General features: G+C 40.4%; 1 protein-coding gene across 3 annotated transcripts in view; it reads right to left on the reverse strand.

Moving 5' to 3' along the window:
- LRP2 (LDL receptor related protein 2) overlaps positions 1–19,402 on the reverse strand; it is a 199,488-nt gene that overhangs the window by 36,804 nt on the left and 143,282 nt on the right. For all 3 annotated transcript variants that reach the window (XM_053215239.1, XM_027055548.2, XM_053215240.1), the window contains 13 exons: positions 18,083–18,284; positions 14,328–14,623; positions 12,733–13,249; positions 11,241–11,393; positions 10,553–10,723; positions 8,855–9,078; positions 6,788–6,965; positions 5,629–5,825; positions 4,465–4,710; positions 3,715–3,837; positions 2,598–2,717; positions 1,231–1,347; positions 408–524 (listed from right to left, as the gene is read on the reverse strand). In XM_053215239.1, coding sequence (XP_053071214.1) covers positions 408–524; positions 1,231–1,347; positions 2,598–2,717; positions 3,715–3,837; positions 4,465–4,710; positions 5,629–5,825; positions 6,788–6,965; positions 8,855–9,078; positions 10,553–10,723; positions 11,241–11,393; positions 12,733–13,249; positions 14,328–14,623; positions 18,083–18,284 — 2,661 coding nt within the window. The remainder of the gene's footprint in view (positions 1–407; positions 525–1,230; positions 1,348–2,597; positions 2,718–3,714; positions 3,838–4,464; positions 4,711–5,628; positions 5,826–6,787; positions 6,966–8,854; positions 9,079–10,552; positions 10,724–11,240; positions 11,394–12,732; positions 13,250–14,327; positions 14,624–18,082; positions 18,285–19,402) is intronic.

Below are 19,402 nucleotides of genomic sequence, written 5' to 3' on the forward strand. Positions count from 1 at the left end.
AAAATGTTAGTGCTATAAATTCAGAATGTTCTACTACCCAATCCAAGTTCTTTATATCCATCTATTCAAATATTCTTGTTTACCTGTGTTTTTTTCCAATTAATGATTTGTATCATAGTTAATAATGTGTAACTATTTTTCTTAGCACAGATATTTACTATATTTTCTATTTAAAATATTGTTAATGAAATGCACTTGAATGACTATTATGAACTACTTGGATACAGTGACTCAAATCCCAAGTGAACTGATAATTATCAATGAATGCATTGATAGATAATCAATGAATGCATAGAAAATCCCTATGGCTTTCTCATCTAAGAAGTGGTGGCTGATGGAGAGGTAGGTTCTACTAGGCCATATGTGTTCATTTCAGATAAACAGCACCACAGGTGCCTAGAACTTACGACAGGTGGCTTCATCAGAGGCATCCAGACAATCAGCGGTTCCGTCACATTTTGATTGTTCAGGCACACAGTGTCCACTCTGACACTGAAAATATCCAGGTTGGCAGGTCTTCAACTCTGAAGAGAAAAGACTGTCATTCCAGAAGGCCTTGTCATTCTCAGTCAGGTCCATGGAATATAGTAAGTACTTCATCACATTACTATCCAAACTTTGTGACTGGCTCACAGCAAATGCACAACTTGTGGTTAGCAAATGAATAAACTCTCAAAAAATACACTTTCCCCACTCAACAACCTATCTCTCCTCTATTAAATAATCTCCAGCTTTCTCTCACAAATCTGAATCCCCAGACCCAACCCTTAATGAGTAAAGAGCTATAAAAAAATCACTTGGGGTTTATGATTCCTATTCTAATCCTCTGGCCTCTATACCAGGGAACTACAGTAATATATCCTTGAGGGCCACTTTCTGGGGAGCAGTAGGAAAAAATGAATGTATTTGTTGTTGTCATTTATAAGGACAATGCAGACTGAAGTCTGCTCCTAGGAAATGTTTAAGTTAAAATGAGATTTTTAAAAATCTCTTGCCATTTCCCCCTTGTATTAATCAAGATTGCTGTAAGTTAAGAATAAAAGCATAGAAAATACAGAACAGAAGGTACTGTGTTATGCTAAGGTTTACATATAACACATATAACCAAAAAAAAATTGTTTTACCCTGAAAAAACATATAAAGTCACATTTGAAGTCCCTACTTCTGTCAACAATGCTGACCCTACTACCACAACCCCTGGTAAGCCTCTCAAAGCGCTCTGACAGTTACCACAGTCCCGTTCATCTGAGTTGTCTCCACAGTCGTTGGTATGGTCACAGACCCAACGAGAGGGGATGCAGCTTTGATCATCACAACGAAATTCACTTTCTGAGCACTCCCGGGGGACTGAAAAGGAAAGCCACACAGCCATCAGTGAGGACCAGGAATCACACACAGAAGACAGACTTGTGAGTTGGCCTGAATACCCTCAGTGTGCAAGGCACTCCTGTGTCCCAAGTCCTAGCAATTTGCTTGGGCTGGCCAACTGTCTGCCCTCCAAAATGAGACCTTCTAACTCAATTTTAAGAATATAAAGAATGACCTTTATTAAGAGGTTTGTCCAAATATGATTTAATCTCAAGATAATTGTTGATTTCATGATAGTCTAGATAACCTCCAATAGAATTAAACATGAACTTTCTCAAATTTAAAATTCCAGTGGATCACACTTTCATGTAAGAAGTTTTTAGCCAATTGATATTTGCAGGTGCAATCAGCATTCTGATTCTCTCAATTGCCTATGGCAAACGGTGATCACTTCTTATTTCCAAAAGGTGACCAAAGTTACAATATATTCCATATTACAATTCACCTGGCTGGCTCAGTCAGCGGAGCATATGACTCTTGATCTCAGGGTTGTGAGTTCACACCCCAAACTGAGTGTGAGGCTAACTTAAAAAAAAAAGAATGCATTCCGTATTAGTCGATCTGAAATTGACATGTATATCATGAATCACTAATAATACGTTCAGGGCAGGGTCTCATTACAGTTGTTTTCAGAATACATCCAGTTATTCAAGACTGACTATCTAGTTTGATATGATCCAGACCTTTGGATTCCTTTTCTTGACCTCCCTATCCAATTCTTTGTAGTTAGCACCTTCATTGGGAGAGAGGAACTAAAACCTGACCAGTCATTTAACCATTAGCCTTCAAGATCTCTTTCCTCTGCTATTAAGGCCATTTTGGGGCAAGTGCTTAAGAAGCAAAGTCTTTGGGTTAGCACCTTTCCTTCCTTAACTTCTCTTCGTTCTGATTTTTTTCTTTCTATTCTATTTATCTTGTTATATTTGTCCTTGATTTATTATAAGTCACCTCAAGTTCTTTGTAGAAAAAGTTAGATATAAATAAATTTAACAAGCAAAAAACATACTTGGGTAAACATCCTTCTCCTCAAAATTTCATTATAAGCATCTTAAAAGGAGATGTTTATGTCTTTATCCAAAGAAAAAGTAGAAATGTAGCAGTCAGCAGAAAGCAAGAGGTCAGGTCATTGTCATCCTACCCATCGAGGAAGAATGGCATAGACAACTGAGTTATGGACAAAAAGAACAAGCATCACAGCTCTAGTGGCACACAAAACCCTGAACACTCACCACAGTTTTCCTCATCTGAGTTATCTCCACAGTCATTGTGCCCGTCACATTTCCAGCGAAGAGGGATGCAGTGGTGGTTATTACAGCGGAATTCTCCCAAAGGTTTGCACGTCCTCTCCTCTACAAAGCACAGTCATTGCCAAGATTTCAGAAGCCAAAGGTCAAGAAATGCCAAGGTAGTGCTGGCTTTCTTGCGAGACAATCTGAGAATTATGCTACCATAGACTCAAAGCTCCCAGAGAGGAACGCCAGCAACATGCACTATCAATATCCCTCTTTTGGCTAACCTGAACCTATCCTACTTAAACTTGAAACTGCTACAAATTAGATTCATTCTCTTTCATAGAAACTGCTCAAAAAATGAACTGGTATCTGGCTTGTAAATTTGCAACAAAGCCCTGGAAAGGAAGATTAAGTGATGCCACGAGCTAATAGAACATTTCCATCTCATTGCCTTTAGTTGATTAAATTCAGTGTTATTAAATTCGGTGTTAAAATAACCTGTTATCTTCCTTACTCTCTTCCAACTAAGCCTGGCATATACACTCACAGACATTCGGGTTTCAAGTGAAAGTATATGGCTAACCTTGACAGGTTCTATTAATTCATTGGGCCTTTTGCCCCTAAGTTCTGTCAATGTTGCTGGGGTGACTTCAGCTTTCTAATAGATGGTATGGACAGAGAGACATTCAGAATATGAAAATCTTCAGACAAGAAATACTCTGATGATGAATTATTTTTTTAGACACAGATACCACATCTTTTCTGTACCATCCTTCCATCAATTTTAATCAATCTATATAATTAGACAATTTAAACTTGTCAAGTGTGAATAAGGATGCCACATTTAGGAGAAATTATTTAAGTTCCTGATATCTTAACATCTTGCCCAATTACAACATCCTTTGGGATGGGATTTCATTTAAGATGATATAAATTAAACTCCCCCCATTATCTGATAAAATGCTACAAAAATGTACCATGTTATCAGAAGGTGCTGTTCCAGAGCTAAATAGACGAACAATAACGACACGGGAAATGCACTCTCATCTCCTAGATGGCACCTAATACTTAGGTTTTCTTGCTTTCCCCCCACAACCCCTGCAGCCCCTCCTACCACAGCCTTGCTCATCACTGTTGTCCCTGCAGTCATCAAAACCATTGCACACAGCCCACTGTGGGACACAGCGGTAGTTCGTCCTACAGCTGAATTCTGTATGGTTGTCACAGCGATGGCTCACTGAAAAGAGAGGAAATAGCAAAGTCAGAACTGAAGTCTCAGTCCTGCATGAAAACAGCACCAAAAGATACCTCCCCATTGTCATATTAAGGAGTAACAATTATCATGTTACCAACTGGATTAATTCTGGCAACATGTGTCTGTTTTAGGTGTGATCTATTTACCAAGAACAGAAAGTGTCTTAAGTTTCCTCACTATCCCAGTATCACTCATTTGTGTTACAGGATAACTATGGGGGCTGGGGTGGGGGAGAACCAGGCTTGAAGCAAAAAGAAACCTGGGTGTCGAGTCTACCACGAAATACAAATGTGATCATCCACTTAATGTGAACCTCAGTTTCCTCATCTATAAAATGGGAATTGGTAATACATTCCCTACCTCACAGGGTTGCCCTAAGGCTCAAATGAGAAAGCACTAAACATACAAAATATTCTGCGTAGTAAGATATTCGGGGTCTCGAGAGGAGGAATCAGACACTTTCAAAACTGGGTCTGGTTCCACCTGCAAGCCATACTTGGCCTTGCAGTGCCAGAGTTAGCAGGGAGAGCCAACGGGAAGTGTGCCATGGGGCCAAAACAGGGGCCCCTTGGTTTCCTGATCCGGGTCATGCATGTCCCTCCCACTTACTGCATTCTGACACCGGCTCATCCGAGTAGTCTCCACAGTCATTGTCCACATCACACTTCCAGCCTTGAGGGATGCAGTGGTTATTGGCACACTTAAAATAGCCTGGCTGGCAGATCCTGCTGGCACAGTTGTAAACATCTTCATCTGAGTTATCCCCGCAGTCGTTCTCCGAGTCACACCGCCAGGCTTCTGGGATGCAACGTTTGTTGGCACACTGCCATTCGTTGGACTCGCAGCGGTGATGCTCTGCAAGCAGGGGCATTGCATTGCAAGGTGTTAGGAAAAGAAGCTCCTAATTTACGCTAATGGATCTTGGAGAGCCTGATCACAATTTCTTTTCAGAGGACTCATGTCCTAATGCGCTTATTGTCAACCAGCACAATTACATAGTCAGTTACTCTTTTGACTATGACCGTCTCCCAAATTCATAAATATCTTTCTCTTGCATGCACAATTAGGGGTTCAAGACTACTCTCTGATGGCATACTAAATTCACCCTCTCCTCTCCCTGTTCTCCTAATGGACAACGTGTTTCAAACTTCACGTTTGTTGTTATTAATGTGTTGTTTTTCGTTTGGAGGGTTTCCTTCTTGGCTTTTAAAAATGAAAACACAAATAAATATTACACACGAGAGCCCTTGTTTAAAATGAGAGTGGGAAACCCTCATTTCGCCCTCAATGTTAGCGCCCCAGGAGGATTCTATGCAGAGCACATGGTAAAGAATCACGGAATGCAGATGACATACAACCTACCTCAACTGTTTGCCCTATAAAGACCTTACTTTATAAAAATATAGTATGGACGCGACATTTCTTCTAGGACTGTGGACTAGTTTTTGGGTTACGGCATGCAGAAAATCCCCACAGAATCGCAATCGCACACAATCTGCTATAGAAATGGGCAAAGAGGGGCGCCTGGGTGGCTTGGTCGGTTAAGCGTCTGACTTCAGCTCAGGTCATGATCTCACGGTCCGTGAGTTCGAGCCCCGCGTCGGGCTCTGCGCTGACAGCTCAGAGCCTAGAGCCTCTTTCAGATTCTGGTCTCCCTCTCTCTCTGCCCCTCCCCTGTTCATGCTCTGTCTCTCTGTCTCAAAAATAAATAAACGTTAAAAAAAATTAAAAAAAAAGAAATGGGCAAAGAAGGCATAAAGCAATTCAACACACCACAAAGAATCTGGTCTTCATCAGAGCCATCAGGGCAATCTTGGTGAGCGTTGCACAGGAAGTGCGAGCTGGTACAGTTGCCATCCTTGCACTGGAACTGGCCTAATGGGCAATAGCGCTGTGGGCAAAGGACTGGTTCATCAGAGCCATCCGAGCAGTCTCTCTGTCCATCACATTTCCACCAGATAGGAATACACCTGACAGACAAAACGCAGCACTTCTCTTAGCAAAACACTTGGTAGGAGAGGCTATCCAGACAGAAGATGTCAAACCTGAATCCCAGGTGATAATACGCAGGAGTATTTACTGTGGTGTATTTTCAGAGAAAATATAACTAACTAGATAAGATGGAACAGGTTGGTTAAGACTCAAATGCGTGCTGGAAAAAATGCTTTGACCTAACGATTAAATTCCTGCCACAGAAGACAGTGGAGTGTGTGTTTGGGGTTGTGATTCTGGTAGCAGGAATTGGTTGGCAATATCTGCTGGGGTGACATAAAAGGCATACAGGTATTGGTTGGAAAGGTAGAGGGCACTTACATTTATTGACAGCCTAGGTCAAGATAGGCATATGCTAGATCCTTAATCTAAGATATTTTACTTAAGCAGACTAATCTGCCATTGAATCTTACATGCCATGATCTGAATTAACACCTCCCCCTGACTCAGTCATCAGTGGCCTACAGCCATTGTTAGGGAAATAACCTGTGGGCATGTTTTGTAACAGACACAAATGATCAAAAATGGATTTGAATGTATAATCCTGGATCCTCTGGCATAACTAAGAAGCTAGGCCAGTATATGAGTGAGAAAGAAAGAAATTCTACAACTCTTGAGGACTATTTTTCAGTGTGCACATATACAGTCTTGGGCCTGATACCCAGAACAATTTATTAGAAATAAAAAACACAGCTTGCTTTCTCTCTAAAATATAAATACTTGCATATGTAGGTATGACCTTTTGGTTAATAAATAGCTTCTATTCATGGGAGATATTATCTGAACTTGGAGACAGAGAGTCTTGGTGCATTCCAAACGAACCACATTAATTACCCAAAATCTGAGTTTATTAGGAAATTCCCATCCTTTGGACCCTCGAAGTTCAATGGGTGTCCACAGGGATGGAGAGGCAGTGGGGTGAGGGAAGAGAGAGCCTTACTTTTCATTGTTAGCACACAGGAATTGGGTGCTAGAGCACTTGGGCAGGCAGAAGTTGAGGTCACCCATATGGATGGTTCGGAAGTCATCTGGACACTCACAGGTGAATCCATTTCCTCCTGCTGTGATGAGGCAGAGATGAGAACAGCCACCATTGTTGACCCCACAGGGATTGTTCACTAGTGAAAGAAGGAAAATATATGTTCATTCATTTAAAATATCAAGCACAGGTGAGCTGACTGCTCACCTAATCAAACTAGTCACCTCTCATACGAAAAATCATTATCCTAGTTACATGCTTTTTCCAAAAATTCATAAATAAGACAGATGGTAGAACTGTGTAAGCAATGCTATGCTTTGAGAAAACTGATCTATGTGCTACCAGAAGTAAGGTATACCCACTGGTGTTTAGGACTAGAAAATATGTGTTTCTCAAAGTCTTTGGAGATCAGGTGGGGAACTTAGCTTAAGTTCATGTGCCCAGAACCTAACAGTTTTAATTTCTAGCAGATGCTAGAAATTTTTCTTTGATTCTGAGAATATGGGCAATAGAAGTATGGCCAAGAATGAAGCGAACAGGTAAACTGTGCAGTAACACCTTTACTAATATTCTGGGTCATCACTTGGAGGTAAAGATTAATTTGAACTTATATTTTATTATTAAGTAAATTCTATCCCCAACATGGGGCTCACACACAAGACTCCAAGAGCAAGAGTCTGTGCCCTACCAACTAAGCCAGCCAGGCGCCCCTAATTTGAACTTCTGTTTAAATAATATCAAAAGTATTCACTTCCGGGGGGTGGGAGGACCTGAATATCCTTATTTTGCCAATTCTCATTTTTCCTTACTTATAAGTTTATCATGTTTTAACAAAACACCACAACAAAGCAGGCCCACAAAATCCACTCTATCCCCAAAGCATATTCCAGACCTTTGCTAGATTATCTTTAAATTATACAATGGTTTTAACTACATGATGAGGAATTTTAGTTCAAAAGAAAAAATTTTCCCTAACTTATGAGACACTGTGTTGCTCTTAACATTATTACCTTCCAGATGACAAGCATAACATATGTTTAACACATAAAATGTCATACACAAATAGACACTTAATACATGATGTTTTATAATTATTGTAATTTTCTTTTAAACATTTCCTTTAAATCAATCATTTAATAGATTGGTATTATGGAATGACTATTTATTGTGGTTACATAGGAAATGCCCTTATTTTTCAAAGGTGCTTTCTTAAGTATTTAGGGGTGAAATGTCATGATATTTTTAACCCACTTTAAAATACTTCAGTCCTCTCACCAAATACTTCAGCTCAGTAACTACAGCAACATAACAATTGTTAATTCTTATTAAAAACAAAAGCTCAGAATAAACCAGATGTTAAGGAAAAAAAAGTTATATACCACTATCAACAATAGCCAAACTATGGAAAGAGACCAAATGTCCATCAACTGATAAATGGATAAAGAAGAAGCGGTATGTTAATACAATGGAATATTACTTGGCAATGAAAAGAATGAAATCTTGCCATTTGCAACAAGGTGGATGGAACTGGAGAGTATTATGCTAAGCAAAATAAGTCAGAGAAACACAGACATCATATGATTTCACTCATGTGCAGAATTTGAGAAACACAACAGATGAACATGGGGAAAGGAAAAGAAAAATAAGGTGAAAACAGAGAGGGAAACAAACCATAAGAGACTCTTAAAGACAGAGAAGAAACTGAGGGTTGGAGGGGAGGTGGGTGGGACAATGGGCTAAATGGGTGATTGGCTTCAAGGAGGACACCCGTTGGGATGAGCACTGGGTGTTATATGTAAGTGATGAAACACTAGGTTCTACTTCTGAAGCCAAGACTATACTGTATGTTAACTAACTTGAATTTAAATTAAAAAAAAAAAGTTATAAGCAGCCTTTCCCATATGCTTTGCAGGAAACACTAACAAGTGATGTCATTCTCTTTATAAATTATGTTTATGCTTAAAGAAATAAGAATGGCATGCATAGAAACTAAAGCAACTGGGCCAGGCTTCTCAGTCACGTACTCACCAACTGGCTGCCTGTATGGATGATACACGTGGATGTCAAACGGTTTATGTGTTGTGTTCACCAGGACAGTCCTATCTGATCCGTCATATTTGTTTCCCTTTTCAACTGTCCTTGTATTCCAATCTGTCCAATAAATAATGTCTTCAAAAATGGTAATAGCAAAGGGGTGAGAGAGTGTCCCATCATACACGGTATGTCGATGGCGGCCCTCCAAATCAGAATACCTAGGGTGGGAGGAAGAGTCACTTAATGAAGCTAACTCCTTTCTTCTAATAGCTTTAGGGATAGATGAACTGAAAAATCAATTAATAAAATTCTACCTTCTAGTGGTAACTGAAGCCCACTCAGATCCTCCCTGAAACTCTTAGACTCTAATTAAACAAAAACCAAACTTAAAACATATTTTAGCTGAACACAAGAGCCATGCTTAAAAAATAGGAATAGCCACAGGAGTTCAACAATCCCTAAATCCTAACCATGGTTGCTTTGCTACAGATGCAGCTGGTTCAGCTCTTATAGGCTTATAACCTCTTACATTAATGTTCTCCATTCAACATCCTTTTGATATCCTGGGATGGACATAATTTTTGTTTCCTAAGTCACTGGAAGAAATCAGAGGATAGCAATATAAAGCTGGGATTTTGCCTTTTCACGAACATTTCTGAGGAGAAGCTGTTCTTAAGAGACAGCAAGGTTCTCAGTGTTACCTGCAAGGAATATACTAACTGAGTGAAAGTATAGGCCTGAAGGCTTCACTTTGCATACGCTGGCAGCACATTTATTATGAATCATTCCTTGGGCACTATTGATGAGTACTTTTCCAGACAAATAAAATTCCAGAGGAGGTTTTCTGATTTCAAGATATCACAGAGCATCTATGGCCAGATTTCCAGGTCCTTCCAGTTCTATTGCCTTGCTCATTGCTATGAGTCTATGTCAAAATACTGATATCAATTTTAGAGTAGACCCTAAAACTCAAATGGGAAGTGGAACGAGCTAGCAGCTAAGAAATTTGATGTTAGACATACAATATTAAAAATATCTCCAAAACATGATAACTTATGGTAACTTACAGGAAAACTTCAAGACCTTCTTGACCAATGTTAGATGTCTCAATTTTAAAAACAAAAAGGTTAGGGCTGCCTGGGTGGCTCAGTTGGTTAAGCGTCTTATTTCAACTCAGGTCATGATCTCACGGTTCGTGAATTTGAGCCCCACATCAGGTTCTGCACTAACAGCTCAGAGCCTGGAGCCTGCTTCAGATTCTGTGTCTCCCTCTCTCTCTGCCCCTCCCCAACTCATGCGCACACGCGTGCACTCTCTCTCTCTCAAAAATAAACATTAAATTAAAAAAAAAAAACAGGTTAAAAAAGGGATAAGAAAATTAAGACGAGTTGAGCACCAAGCTGTCTATAATAAGGGAGAGTTTACTACCTCCATTTCCTAGATGAAAAAGCAATAAGAAATGAAAGCACCAGGACAAAAACCTAACCTATCTGGCTTCAATCTTCACATTCTTTCTACTATACCATAACCACAGAGCTCAGTGAATTGCCCATAGGCAGTTTTGTTTAGAAATGACTTCCAAGTGACTTCTAACACACAGGCAGTTAGAAGCTGCCTGGGAATAACACACGGGCAACAGAAGCCCTGGAATAAACAGTTGCCCGGTTTACTTTATCCTTTTTCTGTACGTACTCAATGTAACCTAGGTGGGCATCTGCCCAATAGAGTAGATCGTTGGTGTAGTCAATGGTGATGCCATTGGGCCACTCTATCTTGGTAGAAATAATCACAGACTTATTCACTCCATCCATGCCTACTCTCCCAATGTATGCTCGGTGAGCCCAGTCTGCCCAGTAGACATGCCTGTTGGAGAAAACACAAAGGGTCAGTCCTTGAAGCCGAAAGAAGTCAGTAGCCAAAAGACATAGCTTTTCTCCAAATAGAGACATAGAACTGACATGCTACAGAGTCTCTCAGAAAGGAAAGAGAACTAACAGAAAACAATCTTTAAAAAGGATGATGTATAGGAAATGCTCAAGAATGAACATGATTAACTGGGGATTTCAGTGGGTTTCACATGGAGAGTTCAGTAGAGGTGGTGTTTTGGTTTTTTTTTTAACCTCAATTTTCTCTGCATGCAGCCAAAACAGGTGACTTGAAAAGTGAAATGGTATGTCATAGCAAACAGAACAATTGATGAATATCATTTGAGTATGCCATGCTTCTACCCATTATAACTAAACCATTTACCAGTTAAGAAAAGCAGAAGACAAATCCCAGCAAGATATTGGCCTTGAGATAAGTATGTGAACAGCCTTTTTGGTTACAGAGGCAGAATAAGGGCATGAGAGAAGAGCCCAAGATGACAGGGAGACAATACCCATATTGAGGGTGGAGGGCAATTCCTCTGGGATTTTCAAAGCAGAAGGTATTGTTGACATCCACACAGTGCTCGGCCAACTTGCGGCGGTATCGACCATCAAGGTCAGAGACAGAGAGGCAATTCAGGTAGGCATCCACCCAGTAGAGTTTTCTGAAATGAAAGGCCAGGAGTTACCGATAAAGCCATTTTGCTTGTTAAACGGTTTAGCTACCAAGTTTCCTATCCGTACTATGGTGGAATCACAAAGACCGCTGCTAGAAGGCACTTTCCCCCAAGAAAACAGGGGCAAGGGGAAACAGGAAACTAACCTTCCTGCAATGAGGCAACAGAAGATTCAAGATTGTGAACTACAATTCCCACCTTAAAGAGATTGTCACATAGGGAATTCTGGGGCCACACCTCGAATAAGGATTTTGGCTTTACTTTCTTAATGCAGCATAGGGCATCCTTCTCAGGCAATGTAAAGGCTTAGAGGAGCAGGGTCACAGAAGGGAAAGCAATTAGTGTCATATGAGAGAGCCGAGGAAGCAGACTTGTCTAAGTGAATTATTGAGACTGCACGAAGGAACTCTGAATTATGACAACCTTAAGATACAGAGAAACCTTACCCCTCCCTGGCCCTGTCAGACTGGGCTGACAAAATGAGTTACTTATTCTGGGCAATCTTACTTAATCAAACTTAAGGACCTTCAGACACTTATTAGAATCTTTTAGAAACTTCTACCTCAAGGATATTTCAGTTCTAAATATATTGCTATTCAGTAAAATCCATTTATTTTCTATTCTTAATCTGTGGTCCTTAATCTACCATCAGCGTAGGTGAGGCTTTGAGGGATCTATGAACCTTCTAAAAGTTGTGCGAGTGTAAATGTTCTAAGTGCTTTTATCCAGCAAGAGGTTCACGACTTTCACCAGAGTCTTAAAGCAAAGGATTCAATTCCCCCTAGAATTTGAGGGTCATTTAAGATCTGATGGTCAGTTCCAACTGGAAGGAGAATGAGTGTCTCCTTGCAAGAGGGGACCCCTGTTCCAACCAACCTGGATGTTCAGACTATTTAACTATCAGCATGGCAGCATCCTTTTAAGGATGAGAATGAGGAAATGAGTATGCAGAAATCTACAAGCATTGCCAGTTAATTCAGTTGGGTAAATCCTGATGAATGAGGTATCCACAAGCTTGGATTCAATTCTCTACTAAGATAAAAACAGGGGCACCTGGGTGCCTTAGTCAGTTAAGCGTCCGACTCTTGGTTTCAGCTCAAGTTATGATCTCACAACTCCTGAGTTCAAGCCCCACATTGGGCTCGGAGCTGACAGTGCAGAGCCTGCTTGGGAATCTGTCTCCCTCTCTCCCTCTGCCCCTCCCCTGCTCACTCTGTTTTTCTGTCTCAAATAGACAAACAAATATTTTTACAAAGCTGAAAACATTGCCTATAATATTTCTTAAAAGCCCTTTTAACTTTTAAAAAGCTCCTCCATGTTTTCTTACCTGGTAACCCAGTCTACGGCCAGACTTTCTGCAGCTGGTAGTTTGTGGTTTATGACTATCTCCCTGTTTGTCTTATTCAGAAACATTCTCTCAATGACTTTATTCTCTGCATCAATCCAATACAGTCTCTTTTCTACTCGGTCAAAATCCAATGCCACAGCATTGCCCAGTCCTTGCAAAATGAGGGAGTAAAAATGGCCATCTAGAGTTAGATTTCTCAAATAGTAACGGTTGCTAAAAATGAGATAGGGCTCGATGTTACTGTTCTGCCGACAGCTTTTTCCATCTGGTTCTCGGAGGTAGCCTGGGGCACACTTACAGATGTAAGAACCCATTACATTCTCACACTTCTGGCTACAGACAAAGGGCGTCTCCTTGCATTCATCAATATCATCACAACTCCGATTGTCAAACATAAGCTTGTAACCAGGACGGCAAGAACAATAGAAACTGGTGAGGGTGTCTGTGCAGTTTTGGTCACAGCCACTTAGTAAAGGGTCATTGCATTCGTTAACACCTGTAAGTAAAAGACAGGTATTAGAGAAGCTAAAATGTCCACCAAGGACCCACCATAATGGGTCAAGCTTCCCACTCGACGGCCCAATTCTTAATGAAACATGCTAAAGGAAGACAGACAATAAGGGCTTTCTAAAGGCCATAGATTATTCAAAAGTCACCATTTTTCAACTTCCTCCCCTACTTAATGCTTCACTGGTGGTTTGAACAACTAATATAACTAGTAAGATTAAGTTTGACTTCTAATCCTATACCTGCTACTCTCCTTGTAACTAATAATTTAAAAAGTAAAATGGCGGGAGAGAGGAGAAAGAAGAGCAAAAGGAAAGAGCCTGGCAGGTGTTATGCTGGTAAAACAGCATCTCGGGGAGGGGGGGCGGGTAGGTAGAGGAATGCTATGATTTGTAGCATCTCCCATTTCCATGGTATGACTCTCTCACATGACCAATTCCAGGTTACCAGGGCGACATCACTGAACAGGGAGCTGGGAAGAGATGTAGACATTTGGCTCTCATAAGATAGGATGAGCCGGCCAGCAGCCTCCTAAGTGTACTTGTAGCTGGTCCTGTGACACATAGCCAAGCTCACCCAGAAACTACGCAGGGAAGATAACATGTTCCCATTAATTCTATGTTTTATAAATGCTCAACTGGTTTACCTGGGGAGGTCAGAGTGAGAGGGGGTTTAAAACTCTCCCCCCTTCGGTCACCTGAGGATGAAAATGAATAGGCAAAGGAATCCTAGCAGAGGGACAGCTCAGGCAACAAGTCATTTCAAGGGTTCAAAGAGAATCAACACTGTTTGCCCTGTTTAACAATGCTGTTTAACTATCAATGGTATGAATTTGTTCATCTTCCATTCTCTATAATAACTGCCCAACTGATGAATTAGCTGAACAATGTTTGTGTACTGACCTTATATACCAAGAAATCCTTGCGTTCTGATAGACAAGCAATAGTAATTTCCTAGTGATATACTATTTAGAGGACAGACTGGGAAGTACCTGTGAGTCATAAAGGGTTGAGAATCCACATTCAGTCTCCCTGTTTTCCTTTTCCCAAAGCTTCTGCTATACTCACCACATCCTTTCTCATCACTGTTGTCTGAGCAGTCATCTAGGTGGTTGCAGACTTTTACCATATCGATGCAGTTCCCGTTGTTACACTTGAACTGATGAGGGGGGCACGTAGTCTCTGGAGTGTGGCACAAGTGCTCCTCCTCATCAGATCCATCTTTACAGTCATTTTCCCCATCACAGACTTCCTGCTTATAAATGCACAGCCCGTTCTGACAGGTAAATTCGCTCTCACTGCAAGTGGGGTACAAGCAGTCCCTCTCATCACTGTAGTCACCACAGTCATCGCGCCGGTCACACCTGTGTAATGAGACCCAGTAACACACTTGGAAAGGTTGACAAGTCTCAACTATCACCTACTTGGGACTTTGCTTTCTTCTTCTACCTGAACATCAGGTGAACCATTTCAGTAACAAGACCACCCATGTCCTTAGTTCCCTCTCCCCCAGAGAGGGAACCCCACCAATCTCCAGCTCAAGAAGAATCTAATATTTAGCATTCCATATAATTTCCCCAGGTGCTGGTTGCTGCCATTAGACATGTGGATCTAGAGATATTAAAAATAATCATATTCATTTTTAAGCAGTTGACAAATTAAACACAACTTTTATAGTTTTGGTGTTCATAATATCTATTCACCAGATAATGATGACAACTTATGGGCACGGGAAATATCCTGCATAGCCATGTGATAGAAGCGGCCATACCCAAGTGAAAATATATTATAAATGATGAGATTATTATGTGTCCCCTAACATATCTTCCAATTGCAGTAATGTTTTCATTGTCCTGTTCCTTCCATCTTTATTTATGATACCCTGCCACTTGTCATGAGATGTGAGTGGTCATGGTGACGGGAAGGAGGAAAAACTAAAAGTTAAATATGGGCTGAGGGCAAAGGAACAAGGCATTTCCTATTATTGTCCGTGGACCTAGCGTTCCCAGGCATCACGAGGACAACATAGTTCCCTGAAATTCTGTGAGCCAGACTGGTCTCTCCTCTCTATATTACTTCAAAATCCCATGAAAGTTATGATTACTGATGAGGGTCTCGTTGACAGTAACAAAACATAAGTATAAAGGAATCATGAAATTCATAATAAAGGAATTCATAAGTATAAGGGAATCTTGAACAAGGATTGGTAAAGCTAATGTTTGATAGTTCATAAAAGGATTTACCATGGAGGGCATAGGAGCTAGAGGCACAGTATTAAAAGATGTTAAGGTACCAAAGCTGAATGTGTTCAATTTTACAACTGATCTATGGTCAGGTCGCTAATCAGCAATGCCACCCACAAACCTAGGGCACTGGCAAAGTGATTCATAACAAAATGAGTGCATGTAACGGTAAAAAAAAAAAAAAAGCTGTGATCAGAGGAAGCTGGTTTAACCCCATTTGGTGTCCTGGGACCTATTTAACTCATTTCCAAATGATCTGAAACACCGATGCTGTCTATCCTATAGTTTAGATCCAACTCCGAACTTAGAAAAGCAAATCACCAGGTTTTTGGACATCACAGCACATCAATATTCCAGAAAGCTGCTCACAACTCAGCCTCATCCAGGTTCTTCAGCAACATCATAATGAGCCAAGAAAAAAAAAATCAATAGGAAAACTGATCTCCTATATCACCATACAAAATGGGGGAACACACACTCTGCCAAGCAAGCAAAAGGATGCACATTAAGAGGGCTCTTAGTAGCAACTACTGGCAAAAAGAAGAGAACCCAGGGTTATGTTAGACTCTATCACTCATGTGTCCAGATAAGAAGTATTTGTCGTTGTTTGTTGTTGTTGCTCTGCCATAGCTCTTGGCTAAGCAATTCAGAAAGCTGAGGCAAAAACAAAAACAAAAACAAAAAACAACCACTTGGGAGGGAGAGAGGGAGAGAGAGGGAGGAAGAATGGGAGGAAGTAAGGAACAAAGAAAGGAAAAGATGCAATCAATAAAAGTTTGGTAGGACAGGGGAAGTCAGCTGAAAGATCACAGTAGTAATGTAATGAGACAGAACTCAGAAAGTTCAGAAAGGAAGTAGAGAAATCTAGAATCTGACATAAAAAATTAAGATCTGATACAATTCTCTTCTGTAGCTCCTAAGGCTAGGTTTTCAGAATATATCTCAGACTGATGATACTAAATATTTACTGAATTCAGAAGAACAAATAGCAGAAGAGCATAAAAGAACTCTTGAGCAAATAAGGAGAAAATATATTATTCACTTTCATTTACAAAAATTTAAAATCTACAGAACACATCCATATCCATTAAATATAGACAAAGCATATTGAAATGCAATCTCACTACTAAAAGAGACAGTTCTGTCTCCTGAATGTCTTCAGGGTATCAATACGACCAACTCTCAGCTGTGTCTACTTGGGCTTCGTCACTACCATTTTTTTGTCATCATGCCAAGTCCCTGCTCCTTTTGCAGCATTCACAGAATGCAACTTGACCTTCTCCGGCTTCCTCAGGACTACCATCATGAACACACAGTTCCGTACCACACTGGATTCCAGAAGTACTTCCGGGTACTGTTGAGGGCCTGCTTGCCCCAAAGCACATGGTTCCAGAAGCTCGGCTGCTCTCATCTTGCACCAGCATTGTGTATCTTTTCCATCTCCTTCCTTAGCAAACTGTAAGCTGACAGTTCCTGTTGCTATCAGTATGCATGTATGTCTTTTAACAGACCTTGGCACATGCAACATCTTTTCTTAGCTCCAGTTCTATGTGTCCAAATGCCTGATACACATTTTCACCTCAGGAAGTCCCACGACATCAGACTTGCTGTCTACATAGAGCCAACTCCCTCCTGGACCCCCTCCTTTTGTTAATGTTCTTATTATTCCCCTAGTCCATCAGGATTGAAATCTACACATCATTTTTCTGCTCTACTTCCTGTATATCCAAAAATTGGCCATGTGGGGATAGTGAGAAGGCGGGGCACCAAAAAAGTATAAACCTTTGGAAAGGCCCATTTGGAGAAAGTGACAAGAAATCAAGCAACAGAATATTACAGGAGAGGTTTCCGATGCTGGCAGGCTGGGCACTGAATCTATTTGACCTGTAGTGCTCTTAGGATTTTAAATTTTGTTTCCAGCACTTAAAATCAGACTATTCCATATGAAAATCGATATTTCCAATTTCTCTAAAAACAGATCAGCACTCCCACACAATGTTGAACAGCATTTGTATCTCTTAGCTAGAAGGTGTGTTCTCAGTTTACCTCACCTTCCTCTCCCCGCTGTTTCATTGGCTGTAAGTGCCAAGCTCCATTTATGATCATGTTTGTTTTGTTATTTTTCTTATAGCAGAGAGAAGAAAATGAGGAATTTCTTGTACCCATTCCTCCATTCCAAGTGGGAAACCAAGAGTGTCACCTACTTCTGGAAAGAATTTTCTTATATCAAGCCCACTTCATTAATCTCCCTGGCCCTCTATGCAAGGTCCACATTGTAACTTTCATGAGCCATAAACCCTTTTACCATCATGGGCCCCTTTCTCCATGAAAATATTAAAAATTGTACTTAATGATCACATTGGCACAAAGGCAAATATATTAATATTATATGTTAAAATACTTTATTTGATCTAAACTCTCATTTTTTTCCTTTGATTTTGAAAGAAATCCAAAAATTTTTATAGGCCACTAAAATTTCTATGGACCCTAGGCATTGTGGTCACTATGCCTAATGGATAAGCTACCCCTGCCCCTTTGGACATATGAGGTTACTGAGAAATTTGTTAATCCCCAATTCACCTGTATGAGTGTGGGACACACCGTCCATTACTACAGGTGAAATCATTTCCAGAGCAAGATCTCCTTGTGCAATTTTGATGCTCATCAGAGCCATCAGTACAATCCGCATCACCATCACAGACCCAGGATTGGGGAATGCACTTCCTGGATGGAGGCACGTTATTTGCACAGAGAAACTCGGAACTTGAGCAGCTGTGACTGTCTGAAACCAAAGCACACAAGAATCAGAAACCACATGACAACTCATTCTAGCAGTTGAATTCATTCTGAGCCATTATTTCTCTTGCTTTATGTTATTTAATAGCCTGAGGGATGAAAGCAAATGAGGGTAAAAACACATTGACAAATAGACAAATCACTATCATAATAAAAGATTATAATAAAAAATACCTTCTAAATTCCATTTTAATTGCTCTAGACCTTGGATTTTTTTTTTCAGAAGTAGGAAATAAATACCTCGCTTAGTTTTCCATATAATTGATCTAAAATCATGTATTTCCCTTGGAGCTTCAGAAAACTACTCCCATTTTGTTATCTTTACACCAAAAATGCCCTATACTTGATAACAATTTTTGGCTAACAAACTGTAATTACAAAAACACAACATGAGGGGCGCCTGGGTGATTCAGTTGAGCATTGAGCTCTTGAATTCATAGTTCATGAAATCGAGCCCCGCTTCGGGCTCAGCACTGACAGTGCAGAACCTGCTTGGTATTTGCTCTCTCCCTAGCTCCCTCTCTCTGCCCCTCCCCCACACTCTGTCTCTCAAAATAAATACTTTAAAAAAAAACACACACAATGTGGGATAGGTATTTTTATGCCAATTCTTCAGATAAAAATTAAAGTTCAAAGTGGTTAACCAGATGGGTCCAAGTCACAGACCTTTCTAAAGACCTAGGGATTCAAACCTAGGTCTTTTTTTTTTCTCAAAATTTAGGGCTTTTTCAACTACATTACAGCTACCACCTAAGTAGAATTAGGGTATATAGGAGGGAAATATGTCAACAAGAGTTTTCAGCAACAATGACAACTGTTAGGAAAAAGATGAGATGCTAATATATAATCATTAATGCCTGCAGAATAAAAGAACTGATATTTTATCCAATTTCATTGTGGATGAATGGGAGACAAAAGGAGGGGCTGTCTTGCTGAGTGGAGCTGGGAGGAAAGTACATGCCACAGTCTATGTTTGTGCAGCTGCCAACTCCCCATTTTAATGCACTGAGTACATGTGGAGCTAGAGACAACCACCAAAGTCAATGACATAAGGGGTTACAATGAAATGAAATGCAAACATCAGCAAGCCATTGTTTTTATCGT

The sequence above is a fragment of the Acinonyx jubatus genome, chromosome C1 (genome assembly GCF_027475565.1).
Source record: "Acinonyx jubatus isolate Ajub_Pintada_27869175 chromosome C1, VMU_Ajub_asm_v1.0, whole genome shotgun sequence".
Lineage (NCBI taxonomy): Eukaryota > Metazoa > Chordata > Mammalia > Carnivora > Felidae > Acinonyx > Acinonyx jubatus.